Here is a 19,953-nt window from a genome sequence, read left to right as displayed (position 1 = left end):
TAAGTGGTGGAGCTCGTGAGCAAACTAGTTGCTTATCATTTGGCACCAATTCAGATGCCGCAGCACTTATTTATTGCTACTCTGTACATTTTAAAATCCTACTAAAGTGTTGTAACAAGTTACAGAGATAATTCTAGATTCTCTGATATCAGAACAGCTTTCTCATATCAAAGCTCAATTGTCTTCATTTTCATATAATTAAAAAACTTTTACAGTAATAAATTAAAGCTATTTTTAAAAAACCTGTCAAAACCCAGAAATAGGTGAGCTCACAAAATATTCTAAAATTGCCAAAATTTGGGAAGCTGCAAATAACATGGAGCAAGTGGACCAAATACAAAGTTTTCTGGATCGATTAGGCTGACAAATGACAAATGTATTTACAGTGAACAAATGCAAGACAATGAGACTTGGGAATAAGCAGTGGGAATATAAAATAAAATGTAATAAACTACAGGATACAAGAGAGATTTGGGGGCAATGGTGAACAGTGCATTAAAACAATCAGTGCTTTATGCAACAGCAGTAGTGGTGGCAAGCAAAAATCTCAGCGTATACAGCCGGATATATGGCTCTCAAGTCCCAGGAGCAATATAGAGCATGCTTAGAGTACTGGTTCAACCTCACCTGAAGTACTATGTACGCTTCTGATCACCGTACTACAATGGGGACATCCTAGCTTTTAAGAGGACTGGAGAAGGGTAATTAAAGAGGGATCGGTGAAGCGGCTACAAGCTTATACCTCTTCTAATCCTGAAAACTTTAATAAGAGCTACCCTGAGCCACCTTTATTCCAGTGTAGGTACAGTGAACCCTAATAAATTCATGAAAACACCATCACTTTCCCCCTCATCTCACACACTATTCTGACTTGGACATAACTCACCTTCATAGTCAGAGTCAAAATCCTGTATTTCCCAACCCAACACCATTGTGGGAGCACCAGCACAAGCATTGTAGTGGTTGAAGGTGGCAGCCCACCACCAACTCCTCCTCAGGGAACCTAGGGATAGGCAACAATTGCAGCCTTGCCCACATCCCGACAATAAAAAAAACGTTTGCTATAATCGCAAACTTTGTAACCAGGGGCAAGCTCAGAAGAGGGAGGGTGGACAGACACTTCAGATTCTACTGCTTCACACTGAGAGTGATGAATGTATAGCACAGGTTGCATAGGGAAATGGTTACAGTGGATAGTGTCAGCAAATTCAAGAGGGAGCTAAATAATTTTTTTTTAAAGGGATCGGGGGTGGGGGGGGTGGGGGGCAGGAAGAAAGAAACTACTGAAAGCTCAATTGGATAGGATACAGCTTGATACTTGGTGAATTTTGGGTTTTGCCTGATATTTTTCACTCCTGTACATTCCTTTGTTCCCATGACGTACAGGAAATAGTTGGACAGGTTTATCACTTTAAACCCATCCACAAAAGGTAGCAGCAATGCAAGTAAGTTCTGGTAAAAAAATTGTGGGGGGGGGGGCGGGGGGTGTGGTTGCAAATAAGTGTTCACGTTATTTATAGAATCATAGAAGTTACAACATGGAAACAGGCCCTTCGGCCCAACATGTCCATGTTGCCCAGTTTATACCACTAAGCTAGTCCCAATTGCCTGCACTTGGCCCATATCCCTCTATACCCATCTTACCCATGTAACTGTCCAAATGCTTTTTAAAAGACAAAAATTGTACCCGCCTCTACTACTGCCTCTGGCAGCTCGTTCCAGACACTCACCACCCTTTGAGTGAAAAAATTGCCCCTCTGGACCCTTTTGTATCTCTCCCCTCTCACCTTAAATCTATGCCCCCTCGTTATAGACTCCCCTACCTTTGGGAAAAGATTTTGACTATCTACCTTATCTATGCCCCTCATTATTTTATAGACTTCTATAAGATCACCCCTTAACCTCCTACTCTCCAGGGAAAAAAGTCTCAGTCTATCCAACCTCTCCCTATAAGTCAAACCATCAAGTCCCGGTAGCATCCTAGTAAATCTTTTCTGCACTCTTTCTAGTTTAATAATATCCTTTCTATAATAGGGTGACCAGAACTGTACACAGTACTCCAAGTGTGGCCTCACCAATGCCCTGTACAACTTCAACAAGACATCCCAACTCCTGCATTCAATGTTCTGACCAATGAAACCAAGCATGCCGAATGCCTTCTTCACCACCCTATCCACCTGTGACTCCACTTTCAAGGAGCTATGAACCTGTACTCCTGGATATCTTTGTTCTATAACTCTTCCCAACGCCCTATCATTAACGGAGTAAGTCCTGGCCCGATTCGATCTACCAAAATGCATCACCTCACATTTATCTAAATTAAACTCCATCTGCCATTCATCGGCCCACTGGCCCAATTTATCAAGATCCCGTTGCAATCCTGGATAACCACCTTCACTGTCCACAATGCCACCAATCTTGGTGTCATCTGCAAACTTACTAACCATGCCTCCTAAATTCTCATCCAAATCATTAATATAAATAACAAACAACAGCGGACCCAGCACCGATCCCTGAGGCACACCGCTGGACACAGGCATCCAGTTTGAAAAACAACCCTCTACAATCACCCTCTGTCTTCTGTCGTCAAGCCAATTTTGTATCCAATTGGCTACCTCACCTTGGATCCCGTGAGATTTAACCTTATGTAACAACCTACCATGCGGTACCTTGTCAAAGGCTTTGCTGAAGTCCATGTAGACCACGTCTACTGCACAGCCCTCATCTATTTAGAGGTGGCGCATCAAGTGCTAATTTCTCCTGGGAGTCTTGTGAATTTTTGGTATGGAGGAAATTTAGTGTGATGACAGAGCTTACTGTTACAGATGCATAACATCCTTCATAATGAATTGTTGTAGAAATAAACCAAGTCTAGTGGAAAAAGTACTTTTGGTCCCCCATTTTAAATGCAACTTATCTTACAGTCGATTATTAAAACACATGGGGGCATGCTATACTTTGGGACTTACGCATTTTCTTAACCATGCTGTGGGGAAGCTTGCAGTCTTCATATGTAGTCACTTGTCAATATTACTCACCAGAGTTCATCCACCACACGCACCAGTACGAAGAATGTATTCTTGCTCACTCGTTTTTTGAAAGTGTCTGGACAGTGGCAAAACTTCTCATAAGTGGTCATTAGTTAAGAAAAAAAAACTTTAAAATGTTAACTGTTATATAATTAAAAATTTGTGGCCAACCGATTTTTTTTTAACAACACTTTCCACACTACAAAGGAGCCAACAGCACATTTAAGCCCACAGGGAAGAGATGGTCATGACCATGCTGCCTCAGCTGAATCAAAAAGATTTCAATGCCATGTGGTCCAGCATCTAGTGGGTGAGCTATAAACCTCTCAATGATGGTTAAGCTAATTGAACCATTCTTAATGTTGGGATTCAAACTGTCCCAACCAGATCCACGAGGCTCCTGTAATTTTTCATCTTCCATATAATGCAAAACTCAACCTCTTCCTCATGCTTAAAAAATGCCTAATATCTACAATCTAAACTTTCAAGTGCACGCAAAATGGACAAAATTGGTCATCTGGCAGCACAGCCATTGAGATGTTTGTGTTCACTGTGGATAGGAACTGAAATCTCACAATTGCCCAGCACTCCAAATCATTAGTTATTCTTCAAGAAAAAAAGGCAGATGATTAGGAAAAATCAGGCTAATGATGTGGCTGCTTGTCAATGCAGTGACTGCCCCAGTTGCCCAAGGATGGAACAGCACTATGGTTGAAAAGGCCTTCCCGATCCAAGGGGCCCATGTGCTGTACAAAAGCTGTTGAAAAGATTGGGGGAGTGAGGGAGGTTGGAGGAACAGAAATCAACAAAAATAATTAGAGGTACAAGCTTACACACTGGATTCTCCATTCTAACGTTGTCCCTATGTGCACATCACTAATGTGTCAAATTGATCTGTCCTTTCGTGCCAAGCTATTGCTGGCAATCCTGCAAAATCAGTAAAGGATATCGATAGTGCAGTTTCTTGATGATCTCCTCAGGTGGAATGAATGTCCGGTAAGTGGTCAGGAATGCCTCACAGTAAAGGACCAGATCTAGAGGGCAAGACAGACAAGCGAGTGGAATTATGAATAAAACAAACTGTCCAGCAGATTGAACAAACTCAGAAATGCTGTCTATAGTGTTCCTCAATGTTAGAACTGATAAAAAAGACAAACACAAAGCATGCTCCTTTAACCAAAGTATGCTGCTAACTTTACAGAATTTGTTTTGACTTGCTTTGTCTGGTTTAGTCACTGCTCCAATAATCAAACCCTGACTTTAACAACCAGCACCACAGCCACATTGTGGACCTCAAAAAAGGTTATGTTTCAAAATATGCAATGAGTAACTTGAGTAAACATAGCACGAGTACACAGCAGGAAGCAAGGACTGTGAAAAATAAATACTTGTGACCTTAAGCAGCCCAACTCTGGCTCATATCAAAGAATGTCATGCAACATTAAAAATGAATTATTTTATTAATTAGGCAATTAAAGACTTCAACTAATTTGTGCTGAAAGTGGAGAGCTTCAATGTCCAAAATGTAGAATGTTCCAACATTCCAACTTAAAAGAGCACAAATTAATTAATTCTGATTCCTACACAAGGAAAATGGATCCAAAAAACTAAAATGAACTCAATCCTTCAGAAGTCACTGCAGTAGTGCATATTTGTGAAGCTCTTACCTTTACGATCCGTTTCAGTTGCATGTACTATGAGAATATCTACAGAGCCTCCCCGCACTTCTGGGCCATCCTCTCCCTATAATGCAAAAGTTCAAAAGAAAAACTCAAAAATATATACGTAAGAAAAAAGAAACCTCAATTTAATAAAATGCATCAATAAATATCAGAGATCAGCATTGATAATATTTGAAGACTGTTCAAATGATAAAATCTGCCTCTTTTCTCAGTCCATTATACTTGTAACTGGAATACTGAAAATCAACTTTATGGACTGAGTGCAATATATTACCAATTATACAAAGATTTTAGAATTAACCTGATCTGACTTCTCCACTTCAGTGTTAATAATGCCATTGGTTGAGGCAAAGGAATTTTTTTTTTGGTGGGTCAGATAATAGAAAGTAGAATAATCTGAAATCTGATGGACCCAAGCAAATAGCAGGCAATGAACCGTTGCAGTATTCAGTTTGTACTCTAAATGAATTAAAATCAATTAGCAACATGGAGCTGTAGAAATTAAGCAATGCATCAAATTCACTCCTGAGTGTACAATTCCTGTCAGCACCTGAGCACGTTGATAGTGGATTAGAGGGCATGAGAAAAACAGGAATCTCCAGGATATGGACTTTAGAATCATGCAAAAGGAATCCCCACAAGTTTCCTTGTTCTGTAGAAAAACTGCTTGTAAATATGTAGTTAATCCTCAGCAATGAATGTTTAGTGATTATATACACATGCACACACACAAAAGTAATGTATTAAACATGCAAAAATAATTGTATTCATTGTATTTCCTCTTAGCACAAAAAAGGGTAGACCATTTAAATTAACCATTGATATACTCAAGTACATTGAATTACAGGAGTATGGAATCACTGAAATATGAACATTCAAAAGCTCACAAAAGTACATACCTAACTAATCACACATGGCTGGCTCTGTGGTTAGCAGAATATGCTCAAACCTCTCAACAGTTTGTGAAATACATCATGCATCAGTTATCCCACCTTAGGTGCCATTTAAATAGATGTTTCAAAAGTGGAGGGTGGAACGGGGAGGGAAGAATGAATCTTCCCCCCCCCCCCTCCCCGCAAAGATCTGTTGCTTTTTGTGAACTCAGTATGAAACATTTGCAAACAAGGGAACCCATTTCCTGATAGTTTCTCCTGGAAGTAGGGACTGGGTTCAGGGGAGAAAGAGGGCTTCCAGTGTCTATGGAAATTAAAGTCAGCAGTTCAAAACCAAGTATTTCAGATACTGCGATACAGCAATTATACTGAAAGTTTTGCATAGTATACAATATGGTTAAAATCCACCTCGATAAGTCGCAAACCCGACAGGAACCCGAATAGAGTAGCCCAACCAATTTGAGTCCAGAGGATTCAAACAATATTCACATAAAAGTTTACATTATATCAACATTCTTCATACTTAATAGCATCCCTTGTCACTAAGCCTTTAACTAGCAGTAACTTGAGACAAATCTGCAATTATATACATACTCTGGGAATACTTTCAAACAGGTCATGGGATAGAAACTGGGATTCCCCAAGTCTCTTCATCTGGAGAACTCTACAAATTTCCTGGTAGACAGCCACACTCACTTTTGGCTACTCAAAGGAATTACTACTTTAACAAGACATGTTGTTGGTTACTCTCAGTTTTCGATTAATCCCTAATAATGCAAGGGACAAAAGGATTTTCTTACCCCACTTCCAAGTCATAACATAACTATATAAAAGTTACTGCACTCCAGAAAGTGATCTATTGTATATGAAGTGCACTGGGACATTGGTACGACATCATATGAATGTAAGTTCTTTCTCCCAAATCACCTTTTGGTTTTTCAAAATATATCCTTCGTGGCATTCTACACTGGTGCTGTAAGTCTCAAACAATAACTAATAGGCAAAGCAGTCATGAATGTATTAAACAGGCCCTCAATTTCAGCTGCTGCCTGTTGTGAAAGAAAATAGTGGAGACCCAATTAAACAGAAAGCACAGTGCCTGGGGCAGGCAGATGAGGGGAGGGTGAAGAATGGAAAACAGGAAAGATCAAATAGGAAAAAGAACAGAAAAAAAAATAGACCAAAAGATTTTTTTTTCCTACCCATGTGTTTCTTTTTTCCCCTTCAATTATCGTACGGTTCAAATTCCTTTACAAAAAAATTTGGTTGAACTTTAATATAGATAGATAACATTTCTATATTTTATCTATATAAAAAATCTTGCATCTGTATGCCGTGTCACCTTCTCCATTATAAGGTCTTACGTTCACTGTGTTACAGAGGATACAAATATCGTGTGACAAATTTACCTAGGCAGTTTCTATAAATGTGGGCATAGGAATTTATAATACTGGAAATCTAAAAAATAAGGACAATTTAAAATAACTAAAATGGAGACTGAATTAAATCTGCACCCTAGCCATTTAACCACTTCACCTGACAATTACACATAGTCTTGATTTCCCATGTGCCACTCCATGGGGAATTGACCAGTACATATTTAAACTGACGAATATTGTGCTTCACTATATTTCGTTATTGTGATTTGGTTAATGTATCATTTTCCCGAGCATGTAGTGGCTGATACGAGCACAGCAGCAAATTGGTAGAAAGAACTATGGAATAAACTACATTTTTATTTTATTAAGCAATGGAATCCCTCACTCAACTGTGAAAGTGAGAAACTATGCCTCAGTGAAGTACTAACTATTCGATTATTCTAGCTGCTGATTCTTCAATTTATTTGACGATTGCATAGAAATTAATTAGGACTACCCATGGTTTGAGGATAAATGGAATATGGCAGTGATAAATAGGATTCAGTGTTAAATCTTATGAAATAGCTTATGTTGGTGCAGTGTAGCAGGTAGTTTGCAGTAAGAAGTTCTGATTTACAGGAACACAAGTAATCTGGCTGCAAAATGTCAGCATTGTACCACAGTACATTTGTGGTACACAGTAAACGCATTTACAATCAATTAATCAGTGTTGCACTTATACACTTCCCCATGGCCAGCTCAGAGTAGGACTGCAAGAGGCTTGGGAACAACATAACTGCTTTTGTATCAATTCAGAGAAATGTACCAAAGGATCAAAAAGAAAATAGGATATGGTGGGAAGAAAGCCCAAGGAAGATGTGCACAGAGAACAGGAAGGCACTGAACAAGACAAAGCACAAATTTTGAGCCTAAATTAAATTTAGAAGAAGATTTTAGTCTTCAACCTGTGGATTATTTAACTTAAGCATGAAAATGTGAGCTGTTGTTTAAGGAGGACGTTCAGGTGATTAGGATGCTGGGGAAGGGACGTGGGAAAGCAATTACATTTTGATGATACAAAGAGACTGTCATATTCAGGGGAAGCTAAAAAAAAAAAGGTTTGAACAATTGCATCTTGATTTTTCAATCATTTAATCTGCATGTGTGACAGGGCATATATTTCTAAATGCTGGAGATCTGCAACTCCAGTTTCAAAGTGAAATTCTAGATGGCTGAAATGATTACAAGACCCTAAGAACTACAGCTCCAACCATTTTATATGTGTCTGTGTAAATTCAAATCATTCGGCAAGTTTCCAATTGAATTTTAATCTTGTATGTAGTTAAAATCACTTCAAAATATATGCCTTTGTGGTTAAAATTTAATTACGTTTACCCATAGTCCCAGAGGAACTGATCTCTGCAGTGAACATTTCAACTAAAGCATTAAGTAGTCTCAAAATGTTCATAATGACAATGCAAGCAGTGAAATGCTCGACACTCCCAGCAGGAGGTTAGTGCCAATAACCCCACCAGTGGATCTTTCCCGTCAAACTAAACTGTCAGTGTTTCTGTATTTGAAGCAATATCTATCAAAGTAAGAAAAACATTAAATTGCTAGACAGTAGATGCAATGATTGTGCAATTACACTAAATAAACTAAGGTGCGTTTTACTATTATGGCGAGTTTCCTGAGTTTGTTCTCAAGTTAATTTTTCATTTTCACAACAAACACAACAGATGCATTTCCATCACAAGAAACTTTAACTAAAATGGTGAAACAGTCTGGTTAAAGGATGTCTAAACTGTTGCTTTTATACTGGTCTTTGGCTCCTGGCTCCCACAGTACACAGCTGGAGGCTGGATCTTTAAAAAAAATTTTTTTGAAAGAAGACCACGTCCAAGATCCATTTTTTCACTGGACCTTCCTGACTACTGCCAGTCCTCATGAGGCCAGTAAATGCACCACCCTGGCAGCAGCAAGGCCATGTGGTGACATCACATGGCACCATTGTGCACACAAACCATTATTCTCTTTGTGGTGACGGCATAATATACTTCACGCAAGCACACAGTGGCAAAATATCACAGCCAGTCTGTGCCTATGCAGAATGGTGGGCCCACACAGTAACCAGTTTACAGGGAGAAACAATGTACTTTAGAAAAGGTAGTGAGAGAGAATGGTGCAATTAGCTTGTTGAAGACCTGGATTGCATATGCATATATATATTCATACATACATACAGGGAGCTAGTCCTGGACATTTGCACTCTCAGTCTTTACATCATACAATAGAGCCCAACTTGCCTACAGAGACAGAGTACTGATGCAAAGTGTAAAAAAAAAGGGACTACTCTTCTAAAACAGGAACAGAAAAATGATACGGATAAATGCAATTTCGTCAGTGATGTTCCAAAATTGACTGGAGAGAGAACAGGTACTTTATCCCACTCTGCTCTTACATAAAAGAGATCTCTGGATATTATGCAGTTACTGGGCACCAGTTATTCATCACCACAGTTATTTTTTTTTAAATACAAGGGCAACAAATCAGCAGAACATGTGAATAACACTGGACTGAGTTAGAATTGATATCCTCCCAACATTCAATATTTGGAAAATATGTTTTTATATATAAGCAATGACCCTCATTCTGACACCACTAAAATTACAATCATCAAAACATTCTCCTGATTTTATATTGTTTGCTTACTGCAATCACGACTATCTCCAGCAGATTTTCTTTGGGGCTGCCCTCTTGATCCTGTTATTTTTTTCCTGCTCCACAGTGTCACCCTACATTTTATGTGCAAGACAGTTAAATTGAGCAGTTTCAATGTCAAACTGTAATGGATTTATGAAGGTCAACAAAACCCAGAGATTGAATTACTTCCATTAACTCACTGGCAGGTATAGGTTATTGTTTACAATATTGAATAAAAATCAAGTTCATTTTTGACTGCTTTTACCATTGTACAATAGAGGTAGCATATAAATGTAATAAAAAGAGTGATCTGGAAGGTTTGTAGCATATACAGCTGGTCCTATAGTATATTACAGATTTGTTATGAAATTGATACGAAATACTTTTAACATGATAAAACTTGAAATCAGCCCTGAGCAGCCACAACATTCAAAACAAACTAGGAGGAGAAAGAACACGATGAAGTCATTGAATGTAGAAGAGAAAATATTATGAAAATACCAGTCAGCTACCCCACCGCCTGTCTCTTGTAGAGTTGTCCTGCCACTCAAACCTGACCCAAAGTTTCCATCATATCTTCAGCAATGGCTTGTCTTCCCATTCCTGGTTCACTACCAAAGTACCCTGTCCTTAGATCCCTCCTGTTCATTCTGGCCCTGAGACATTGTCTGTAGGCATGGGGCCACTTTCCATACGTACACTGATGACACCCAGCTCTACCTCTCTACCCGCACGCTAGATTCATCACAAGGTTTCTCTAACATCAAGTTGTCGATAAGCCAGAATTTTCTCCAACTGAAAATCAAAGCCACCATATTTTCCCCCACCAAAAATTCTACTTCCTTGTTCCCAATTCCATCCCCTTCCTCAGCTGCTCGGCCAGGCTGAACCAGATGGTACATAGTGTTCAGTTTGACCCTGAACTTGTTTCAAAACCCATACTATATCCATCAAGATTGCTTAATTCGACCTCTGCATTATTGCTCCTCACTGTCCCCCAACCTCACCACATTCTCTTGAAACCCTTCTCCGTGCTTTTTCTTTTACCTCAAGTCTTGACTTCTCCAATGACCTCCTGAGATCCATCCTACATGAACTCCAACATGTACAAAACTGTCATGAACATATTGTCCTGCACCAAGTCCATTGGCTGCCTGTCCCTCAATGCAATGAATTTAAAATCCTTGCCCTCATTAAAAATAATTCTTGATACACACACTGCCACCAGCACTGCATCCTAGTATGTATCCTTCAATCCTCTGAAACGGGCCTCTTGTGTGTCCCCCCATCCATTTCCCTCCATTCCTCTATTTGCGGCAAACCCTTTAGCAATCTCTACCCTACTTTCTGGAGCTCTTTTTCTAAACCTCCTTACTCTACTACTTCTCTCCCACCTTTAAACCTTTCTGACCATTCTTTTGGTCATCTCTTCTACAACTTTGCGACAATCGCTCTCCCATGTGTGAAGCACCTTGGGGCAGTTATATGAAAGGCACTACACAGAACCCCAGAATGTATTATTTGAGTAGAGAGCCCCCCGACTTCTTGTAAGGGTTCATTACAAAAGATTAAAATTTTAATCAGGAAGAGAAGGCAGCCACAAGTAGGAACTGAAAAATTAAAACGAAAGAGGTGGTATGAGGCTACCTGATTTGGAAAGATCTCGCTTATTTGGGAATGTGTTGTAATGGATAAAAGATAAAGAAGCTGCAGTCTCTTGGATGTTCAAAGAAATGAATTTATTTCACACAGGAGCATCGATCATTATTTTTTTATATAGAGGGCTGGGACGATACTACACTGGGTACTAGATACATAAAAATTAGAACTTGAATGCACATGGTACTTGTGGAATATTGCTTGGACAGTAAAGGGTTCTAAAATTATTTATTTCATTGCTAGTTTCACCCTAGCACAAAAAGAAGCTTCAATTACCTGGAGGTCAATGTGATCGTTGCCTACAGATCTGGACAACTTGATAGGATGGGGGGTGTTAGGAATAGGGAGGAGAAACCAAGACTAACTACAAAACGTTTCAGTGTGTACCAACTGAATGGATTATATGGTTTGGGGGGTGGAGTGGTGAATGAGAAAGATTATAATGAAGTTAGTAGGAAAGTATAAGTAGTTAAGCTGGAAGATCAATTGGTAAAGAAGAATGGAGGAGTGGAAGCAGCCAAAGATTAAAATTATTGCTATTAACTAACAAATTTCCTATTTTCTTTTGACACCCTTTATTTTAAACAATATCTCCTAGTCCTCAAATCCTGTGCCCTGCTGAAGAATTTTCCTGGATCCAAGTTCTTCATACCCATGAAATTAAAATTATGGAAGGAAGTTCAAGATGCATTCAAAATGACTGATATTTAATCAATCTTTACTGCTCATGGTACATAATGTGAGGTGACTGTATTTGGAAAAGTTTAAAATTTCTAATTTTTCTGGCAATGCATACCAGTATGAAACACTGATAGAATCAGACTCCGTCAAGTACCCATTGATGGATGAGTATTTATGAACATGGTGCATCTGGAAACAATTGGCATGCAATACCAGCAGAGAGTGAAAATTTGTAATAGAACATGGGTTAAAATGTGGGAAGCAGCAAATGAGGTACCTGACAAGCTAACCCGACAAATTCCATGTGAAAGACTAAAATTTTTTTTTGCCTCTCATTCCCACTTCTGAATAGTACATTTTTGAGGACCAGAAATGCACTTAGCCCCTGCCCCATTCCTGGAAAAGAAATAAAAATCAATCATGCCCTATTTATGTTGTAAAATTATATTGTCCCATTTATCAGTTCATACTTAATTAGTCCATTTAATTATTCTAAAAGTTAAATGAACAAGGAAGCATCCTCCACTACACCCATCGTAAATAATCAAAAGCTGTATATTTCAATAGAAACTTAAACCCATAAACCTGACTTCTAATTCAGTAAGATCAGTAAAACTGCAATCTATTTTTTGTTTCAATGTAAGGAACATTCCACCAAACTGCCAAGTTCCTCACTTCACCTTTACATCCAAAATGATTATATGCAGATTCCAGTGCTGCCATTCCACTGGGCCCCCACCCCCCCAAGGGGCACACATGCTCCAAGAAGCGATGAATTGCGTGATTGTTTTTGACAGCTGCTGGTTACCAGGGGCTTTGCTGTCAAAAATCAAAATCAATCCTTAGATAAAGAGGCACGGCCTCCTCCTGCACAATCAGTAATGCAATTCATGGCCCGCTGAGTCCTGGCCACAACTGCATCTGTTCTGAATATTAGCATCATGCTTCTGAAGCTGAGGCAACAATTGGCTGCAGCCAATTCAATTTTTGAGATTCAGGCTGCATTTAGTTTGGTTATCCTTATTTTACACTATACAAGAACTAGCCCACACTAGGGTACTTCTTGTTACCGTAATTTTTTGGGGGGCAGAAAGGAGACTGAAAGTAATAGATTTCCTGTAGTTAATGATAAACTTGCATTCATTCTGTATATACACAAAAACTGTGAGCAGATCCCCCACATGATTTACCCCAGGTGCACAACTTCAACTTTGAAAATAGATCATTTTAATTGGTTAAATGCCACGACTGAATGAAGAGTAAACAAATTTAATGCACATTTAAAGCACTAACCAATTTAACCAAGTGAAGCATTTCAATCGTTCGTTTCTATGTTAAAACAAAAAAGGCATGACCTTATAATGGATGAATCTTGCAACTCCACATTTAAACTAATTTTGTATAATTGTTTTGAAGCGAACTAGAGACTGATGTGAAATATCAACATTTATCAAAAATGCTTTTGATGACATACACTGGGTCCTCGACGAAAAGAGTGGCGTCAAGCACATTTCCCCATGAAATCCCGTGTGTTGATGTTGCAATAAGGCAATGAACATCCATTTATCATGACCTCCTGTTTGCATCCTCTGAGGAAGTAATATAACCTATTCAACACCTCAGATGCACCACAAGCAGCCAGTTTCATGTTAATGCCAGGATGTGAGAACTATCAAATGCTCTGGGAATGTTGAGGGACTAGTATGCTAACTGTAACTAATGCCATGAATAGAGACATGATCCCCTCTCATATTGTTTTGTTTATGCTTCACATATAAAATCTGCTCTGGCACATATGGAAATGTGAAAAATCTCAATATATACACCACACATGGTATAAATCATCTATGCAGCTCTATAACAGTTTGTCTATGAGATGCAATATTTTGAACTTCAATTAAATTGAGAGGGCTGATAGTCTGTTTAGACTTCAGTTCTCTACATAGGTATTTTCTGATCAGATTTAAATCTTCATGGGGAGGGTACAGAGCAGTGGCTCTTTCTTACTGAAAGCAAAGAAAAAGGGCATCATCTATGTCTGCTCTTGGGCAATTTGTAAAAGTCCACTCTAAAGGCTCGAGAATAAAACAGAAAATGTTGGAAATGCACAGATCAGTCAGTATCCGTAAAGAGAAAAGACAGGTTGTGATGTTCCCATTGATTGCAACTCAACTACTCTACTGAAACCCGTGCTCTACCCAAATAGCCACCCAACTTGGCAATGATGGGCACAGAATAGTCAACACTGGGGCAAACTACTCTGCTAGATTGAGACAGCATTGCAACAGAAGCAATGGGGAAAATTGGATACTCAGTTTGTAGAATAGCTCACTTGAATAAATAAGTTGTGTTAGGAACTAGGTTATTTATTTAAATGGGTCCCACTGTTTTCCCATTTGAGTCTGATACAAGCACAAATTTGTAGTGTACTAGGTAAGGCATATACTTCGACTATATTTAAATCCTAGATCCAAGCATATAATGTGAATGTACCACTCCAATTTGCTTCAATGACATGGAAGCCTTGAATCAAGCATATCTCTTGCCAAGTTAGTCACGATTCAGTGTCACTTATGTTTCATTAGCGCCCTCAGTTCCAGGAAAGAAAGACAGGACGCTCAAGGAGGAAACCATGATTGGGAGGCTAGGGGGGGCAGAAAACAGGAGCCAGTACACTCTATATAATGTAATACTTGATTTGGTTGAAGATATCTCTTTTATAATTCAGCATCATTGAGACTTAACGGGCCCAATGTTATCAGGGCTGAGGGTTCTCGGCGGGGGGGCTATCGGGCGCATGGGTAACCCGCCCGGTGAAATTAGTCAGTTTCCCGCACGATTGTAGGATCCAATCCACTAATTGGATCCACTTACCTGCCCCTCCGGGTTCCCCACTGCTGATCTGCGCGTCAGGCGGGCTGCGCATGCGCAGTGAGATCTGTCAGCTGGAGGCGCTCTATTTAAAGGGGCAGTCCTCCACTGACAGATGCTGCAACAAATAGCAAAAATTACAGCATGGAGCAGCCCAGGGGGAAGGCTGCTCCCAGTTTAATGATGCCTCACTCCAGGTATCAATACATGGGGTGAGGAGGAGGGGGAGGACAGAGATCTTCCTCCCGGCGTGCGGGAGGAAGCGGCCTGCCTCCGCCACCAGGAAGGCCTGGCTCGAGGTGGCAGAGGAGGTCACCAGCGCAACCAACATATCGCCCACCTGCATACAGTGCAGGAGGCGCTCCAACGACCTCAGTAGGTCAGCCAAAGTGAGTACATGTAGTCTTTCCCCTACATGCCACATCACTGCCCCCACCTCACATCTCCTTCAGCACTGTCAACACAACTCTGTCACATCACCCCTCATACCCACTCAAACCTCATCTTCATCTTACCTGCACCTACTCACCTCGCCAGTACTCATCCCGCCACTACCACTCAACCCAATCCTCATACAATCTCATGGCTCTCTCTCATACTCACCCTCTCGTGCATCTCTTTCACGGCCAGCGTCACTCAACCTGCCACTACCTGTGCTGCAGCCACAGGGCATGCATCACATATGTGCAGTAGGCCGTGTAAGGCAAACGTGTTGTGAGCATGAAGGGGATGCACAAGGGTGTCTGAGGGTTTGTCATGGGTGTTACTTATATTGAATTTCTGACCAACTCACATTACATATTGCATTGGCACCACTACTGCCATGCCTTCGCGAATCCTGTCTGGTTTGTGCAATAATGCCCTATCCTGAGGATCACTATGAGGACCCACAACTGATGCCACCCATTGTGTCACTGCAGAGTGGGTGTAGGTGTATTTGCAGGGCTCTTTTGCGCAGACGACTGAGAGACATCGGCAATGTCCCCGGTTGCACCCTGGAAGGATGCGGAGGAAAAGTTGTTGAGGGCAGTGGTCACTTTGACAGCGACAGTTAAGAAGATGGTGCTCGGGTCAGCCAGGAGCAGCTCGGCATGAAAGAGGCTGCAGATGTCCACGACTTCATGTCGAGTGACTCTGAGCCTCCGTGCGCACTGCTGCTTAGAGGTGTCCAGGAAGCTGAGCCTCGGTCTGTGGACCCTGTGGCGAGGGTAGTGCCCTCTGCGACGCATCTCTCTCTGCAGTAGCCCTCCCTCCTGCTGTACAGGTGGATGGGTCACAGCACTCTGTTGTGGAGCTCCACGTGTCAGAGGTGGACGGCGAGGCTGGTGATGCTGTTCGCCCTCCGAGGAGGTCATGACTGCAGCTACGGCGGCCCCCATCCGCAAGATGTACATCTGAGGGGGTCCGCAAGGTAGGTACATGTCTCCGGACCCCGGGGTAAGTGTGCAGGTTGGTGACTTTGACTGTCAGGAGGAGGGTGGTGGAGGCCAAACTTTGTCCCAAGTGACAGAGTGGCCTCCTGCAATGGGTGAGGGTCTCCCCCCACCCCACCTGTCAAATGGACCTTTGCAGCTGCCACAGGCTGACAGCTGCAACACGTCCATTTGACCTGGGAGTGTTTCCCCCAGTGTGGGAAACAGTCCCAGTTTGCTCTAAAATCCCACATAATCCTTTAATCAGGTCAGTTAATGACCTGAAATACCTACATAAATACCTTCAAGTGGAACCCCGCTGGCTTTAATTGCCTGCGAGATTCCCACCAGCGGGGGCTACGCGCGGATGCTGGCGCGTCAGCTGGGAACCCGGAAGTGCGCGGGTTCGGGGCGGGCTCCGGTACCGCGCCGGGATTCTCCGATTTTCGGAGCCCCCCCGCCAGCGGGTGCTAAAATAGAGCCCAACATTTCAGCTAACTGTGGCATCAGGGAGCACTCCACTGAGTCAAGTTACAGGCCCACTTGCTGCCAACTCTGTACAGAATCCTATGGCTTTGCATCCAAACCAGACTAGACACCAGAGGTGCCTAGCCCATAACAATGAAACAGAAATGCCCACTCAGTGCTTTTACCAGTTTTCAGGCCTCCATTCCAATTTCTGGGGTTCTCCATAAAGCTGTGCCTGACCTGTCTGCAAGTTAGCTGCTGAGGGGCTCCCTGATAGAAGGGAGACCTGAAATAGTAAGTCTCCTTAAGGCCAAAATAAAGTGTAGGATATTTCCTACCCAGCAGATTTCTTCACAAACCGATACCTTGTAAGTATTCCTCATGCAGTTCCTTTGAAGTCGAACTGAAGTGCAGTTTAAAATTATCATTTTTTTTTTAATATAGGGAATGTATTACCCCTATAGACCCAAACCACACACATCAAATCACTACACTAAAGACTGCAGAAATCAAGAATTAACATTAGTTTGTAAATTTAGCAAATGTTATCAGGGTTAGCAATTTTGTTACCAGTTTCGGTAGATACTGGCAGTATCTATGTGAACAGTTTTTAAAAAAAAAATGTTTTGTGTTTTTGAATGTGACTTTTTTCTCATTAAGGTGAAGGATATCAGTGCTGGGGAACGCAATACTTGTGTGGAAAAATATGTTTCTTGCCTAGGTTATAGCACAGCCAGCTACAGCATAAAGCTCTTTGGTACTGGCACCAAAGTGTGCTTTAGTCTCAATTTCCGAAGAGCACCCCACTGCTGTGAGATAAGGTTTTCCACTCCCAACACCAGCTTATGGTTTCTTGGCCCGAGAGGGTGGGGGGGGGGGGGGGGGGGGGAGGGGAGAAAAGAGAGGGAACACTGCCAATCTTGCTGATAGTTCTCAACTATGGGTTCACGCGTAAACTCATTTCTTAGAGCCGGCAGAGATGATACGTTCGTTCCATCAGGCTGTGCTGGATATGAATCCATGCCCAAGAGGTGAAAGCTCATTGTACCACCCACTTTAGCAAAAGAAACTTATACAACCAGACATATTTCAAGAGGTGAAAATATTTGAACTAAAAGTAATTATACCCTCAAATTATCCTTCACCTTAATTTATATAAAGTCAGAATCCCATAAAACACTTTCTATACAACAGTGTGATCGTCTTCAACCAGGACAAGATAGCCAATGCCCCAATTATCACCTTGATAATAAGATGCAGTTCTTTTATCAAAGCACAAAACACACCGACAGGGAAGAGCGTGTTTTTTCACCTCTGAGCAGCAGTCAGCTGCTACAAGATACAACAAATGATGGCAGAGCCAGCAACAGCAACATAAAAATTCACCATTGTGGAGGCTGACAGATTTAATTATCAGCCAACCTGCAAATCAAACCTCTAAATGCCACCTGTGAACAGAATACTTAGACAGCACAGATATAAATGGCAGCCTAGTGCTGGTGCAGGTACAGTATGTAATTGCACTTAATAGATATAGTGAACTTGTAAACCACAGGTATAGATCTAGGTCACCCCTCCCTGTATATCTAATCTCCTCCAGCCCTACAACCCTCCGAGAACTCTGTGTTGCTCCAATTCTGGCCTTCTGCGCATGCCCAATTTCTTTCACTCCACCACTGGCAGCCGTGCCTTCAGCTGTCTAGGCCCTAAGCTCTGGAATTCCCTCCCTAAACCTCACCGCTCTCTACCTCTCTCTCCTCCTTTAAGATGCTCCATAAAACCTACCTCTGATCAAGTTTTTGGTCAGTTGTCCTAATATCTCCTTATGTGGCTCAGTGACAAATTTTGTCTGATGACACTCCTGTGAAGCACATTGGGGCATTTCACTACATTAAAGGTGCTATATAAATGCAAGTTGCTGTTGTATATTATAACGGCATCCCTAATCTTGAAATTCTAACTATATATTAACTCCCAGAATTATAATAGCGAAAATGGACATTTTGGTACAGTGTCCTTTGAACAATTCAGATGTTATGGTTTAAAGAATCAGTGATTTAGAAGCTAGAGAGTTCCACACACGGTACGCGATACAGTACCACAAAAGAGACATCAGGCAACTGGGAAATATCATCTTTGCAAATTGCTACGTTTGTTGTTTTCACATTAACACCAGATCGAGTACTGGCTTTTAACCTGGCAACAGATGATGGTGTTGCTATTGCACAGGAAGCAAGGGATCAATTCCTTTGCAGGTAAATATTGCTCAGCTGATAATGCAGCAGTAAAAGAATGAAAGATTAGAAGTCAACAAATTAGTCCACAACCAGCGCATCAGTCTATACACATTCTGTGCGGAAGGATACATTACCTCCTGTTTGAGTGTTAGCCTAGCCACAATCTCTTCGTGATCTATGAGTGACAACTCATCCATTTCATCATTTTCACCCAAATCTGGCGAGTTCTGGGTGTCTGCTCGCCTAGGGAAAAGACAGACAGTACGGAAATGAACAACAGGTATATTAAACACAATGAGTTCATGCAGCCCAGAAATACGAGTGTGGAAACTGCCCATATCATACATAAAAATAATATACGAAGTGAGAAAACTGCTCTGAAGAAAACTGAGCTTTGAACATCGTTGAATTTTTGGTATTTTCCAACTATATGCCTTTTTCAAATAATTCCAGTGAGCAATATTTTTTTAAAACTATTTTGCGGGTGAAAACAATCAGCTAAGTATTGCTCCCAATTAATGCACAGGGTAGACTGTAACTAAAGAATCAACTGCTCTAGGTCTGTAAGTTTTCATTTGCAACAAAGGAAGAGTGGGCTAATACTATGGTTTCATTCCACATTTTTGAAAACTGTATCCTAAATGTCATCCAATTTACCATCTTCCCAAATCATAGCTTTCTGCTCAAGTTTAATTCGAGTGGATTCTCCTATATTTCTGAACTGTAGTGATGCCAAGCTAGAGGATTTTCAGCTATTCTTTTATTTTTATCCTTCTATTCATTTTCAGGTATCTTTACTTTGTTTCCCCTGGACATATTTCGTAAATTTAAGTCTGAGGAGCCTAGGCTCAAGCACACCTGGCATCTGACTGGTCCATCACCAGATCGGGTTGATTGCATCAACTGGTATTGTGCTCTTTTCTCCATGGCCAAAACTTCCTATTTTCTAGGATCATCCTC

The 19,953-nt window shown here is 41.0% G+C and overlaps 1 protein-coding gene across 3 annotated transcripts in view; it reads right to left on the bottom strand.

Moving 5' to 3' along the window:
- The window catches only part of rapgef1a (Rap guanine nucleotide exchange factor (GEF) 1a), a 184,142-nt gene that overhangs the window by 28,972 nt on the left and 135,217 nt on the right, over positions 1-19,953 (bottom strand). For all 3 annotated transcript variants that reach the window (XM_067969799.1, XM_067969797.1, XM_067969798.1), the window contains 4 exons: positions 19,128-19,236; positions 4,697-4,772; positions 3,979-4,063; positions 3,039-3,131 (listed from right to left, as the gene is read on the bottom strand). In XM_067969799.1, the coding sequence (XP_067825900.1) occupies positions 3,039-3,131; positions 3,979-4,063; positions 4,697-4,772; positions 19,128-19,236 (363 nt within the window). The remainder of the gene's footprint in view (positions 1-3,038; positions 3,132-3,978; positions 4,064-4,696; positions 4,773-19,127; positions 19,237-19,953) is intronic.

The sequence above is a fragment of the Heptranchias perlo genome, chromosome 31, assembly GCF_035084215.1.
Source record: "Heptranchias perlo isolate sHepPer1 chromosome 31, sHepPer1.hap1, whole genome shotgun sequence".
Lineage (NCBI taxonomy): Eukaryota > Metazoa > Chordata > Chondrichthyes > Hexanchiformes > Hexanchidae > Heptranchias > Heptranchias perlo.
Note: the sequence above shows the minus strand (reverse complement) of the source record. Positions and strands in the feature narration are given on the sequence as shown.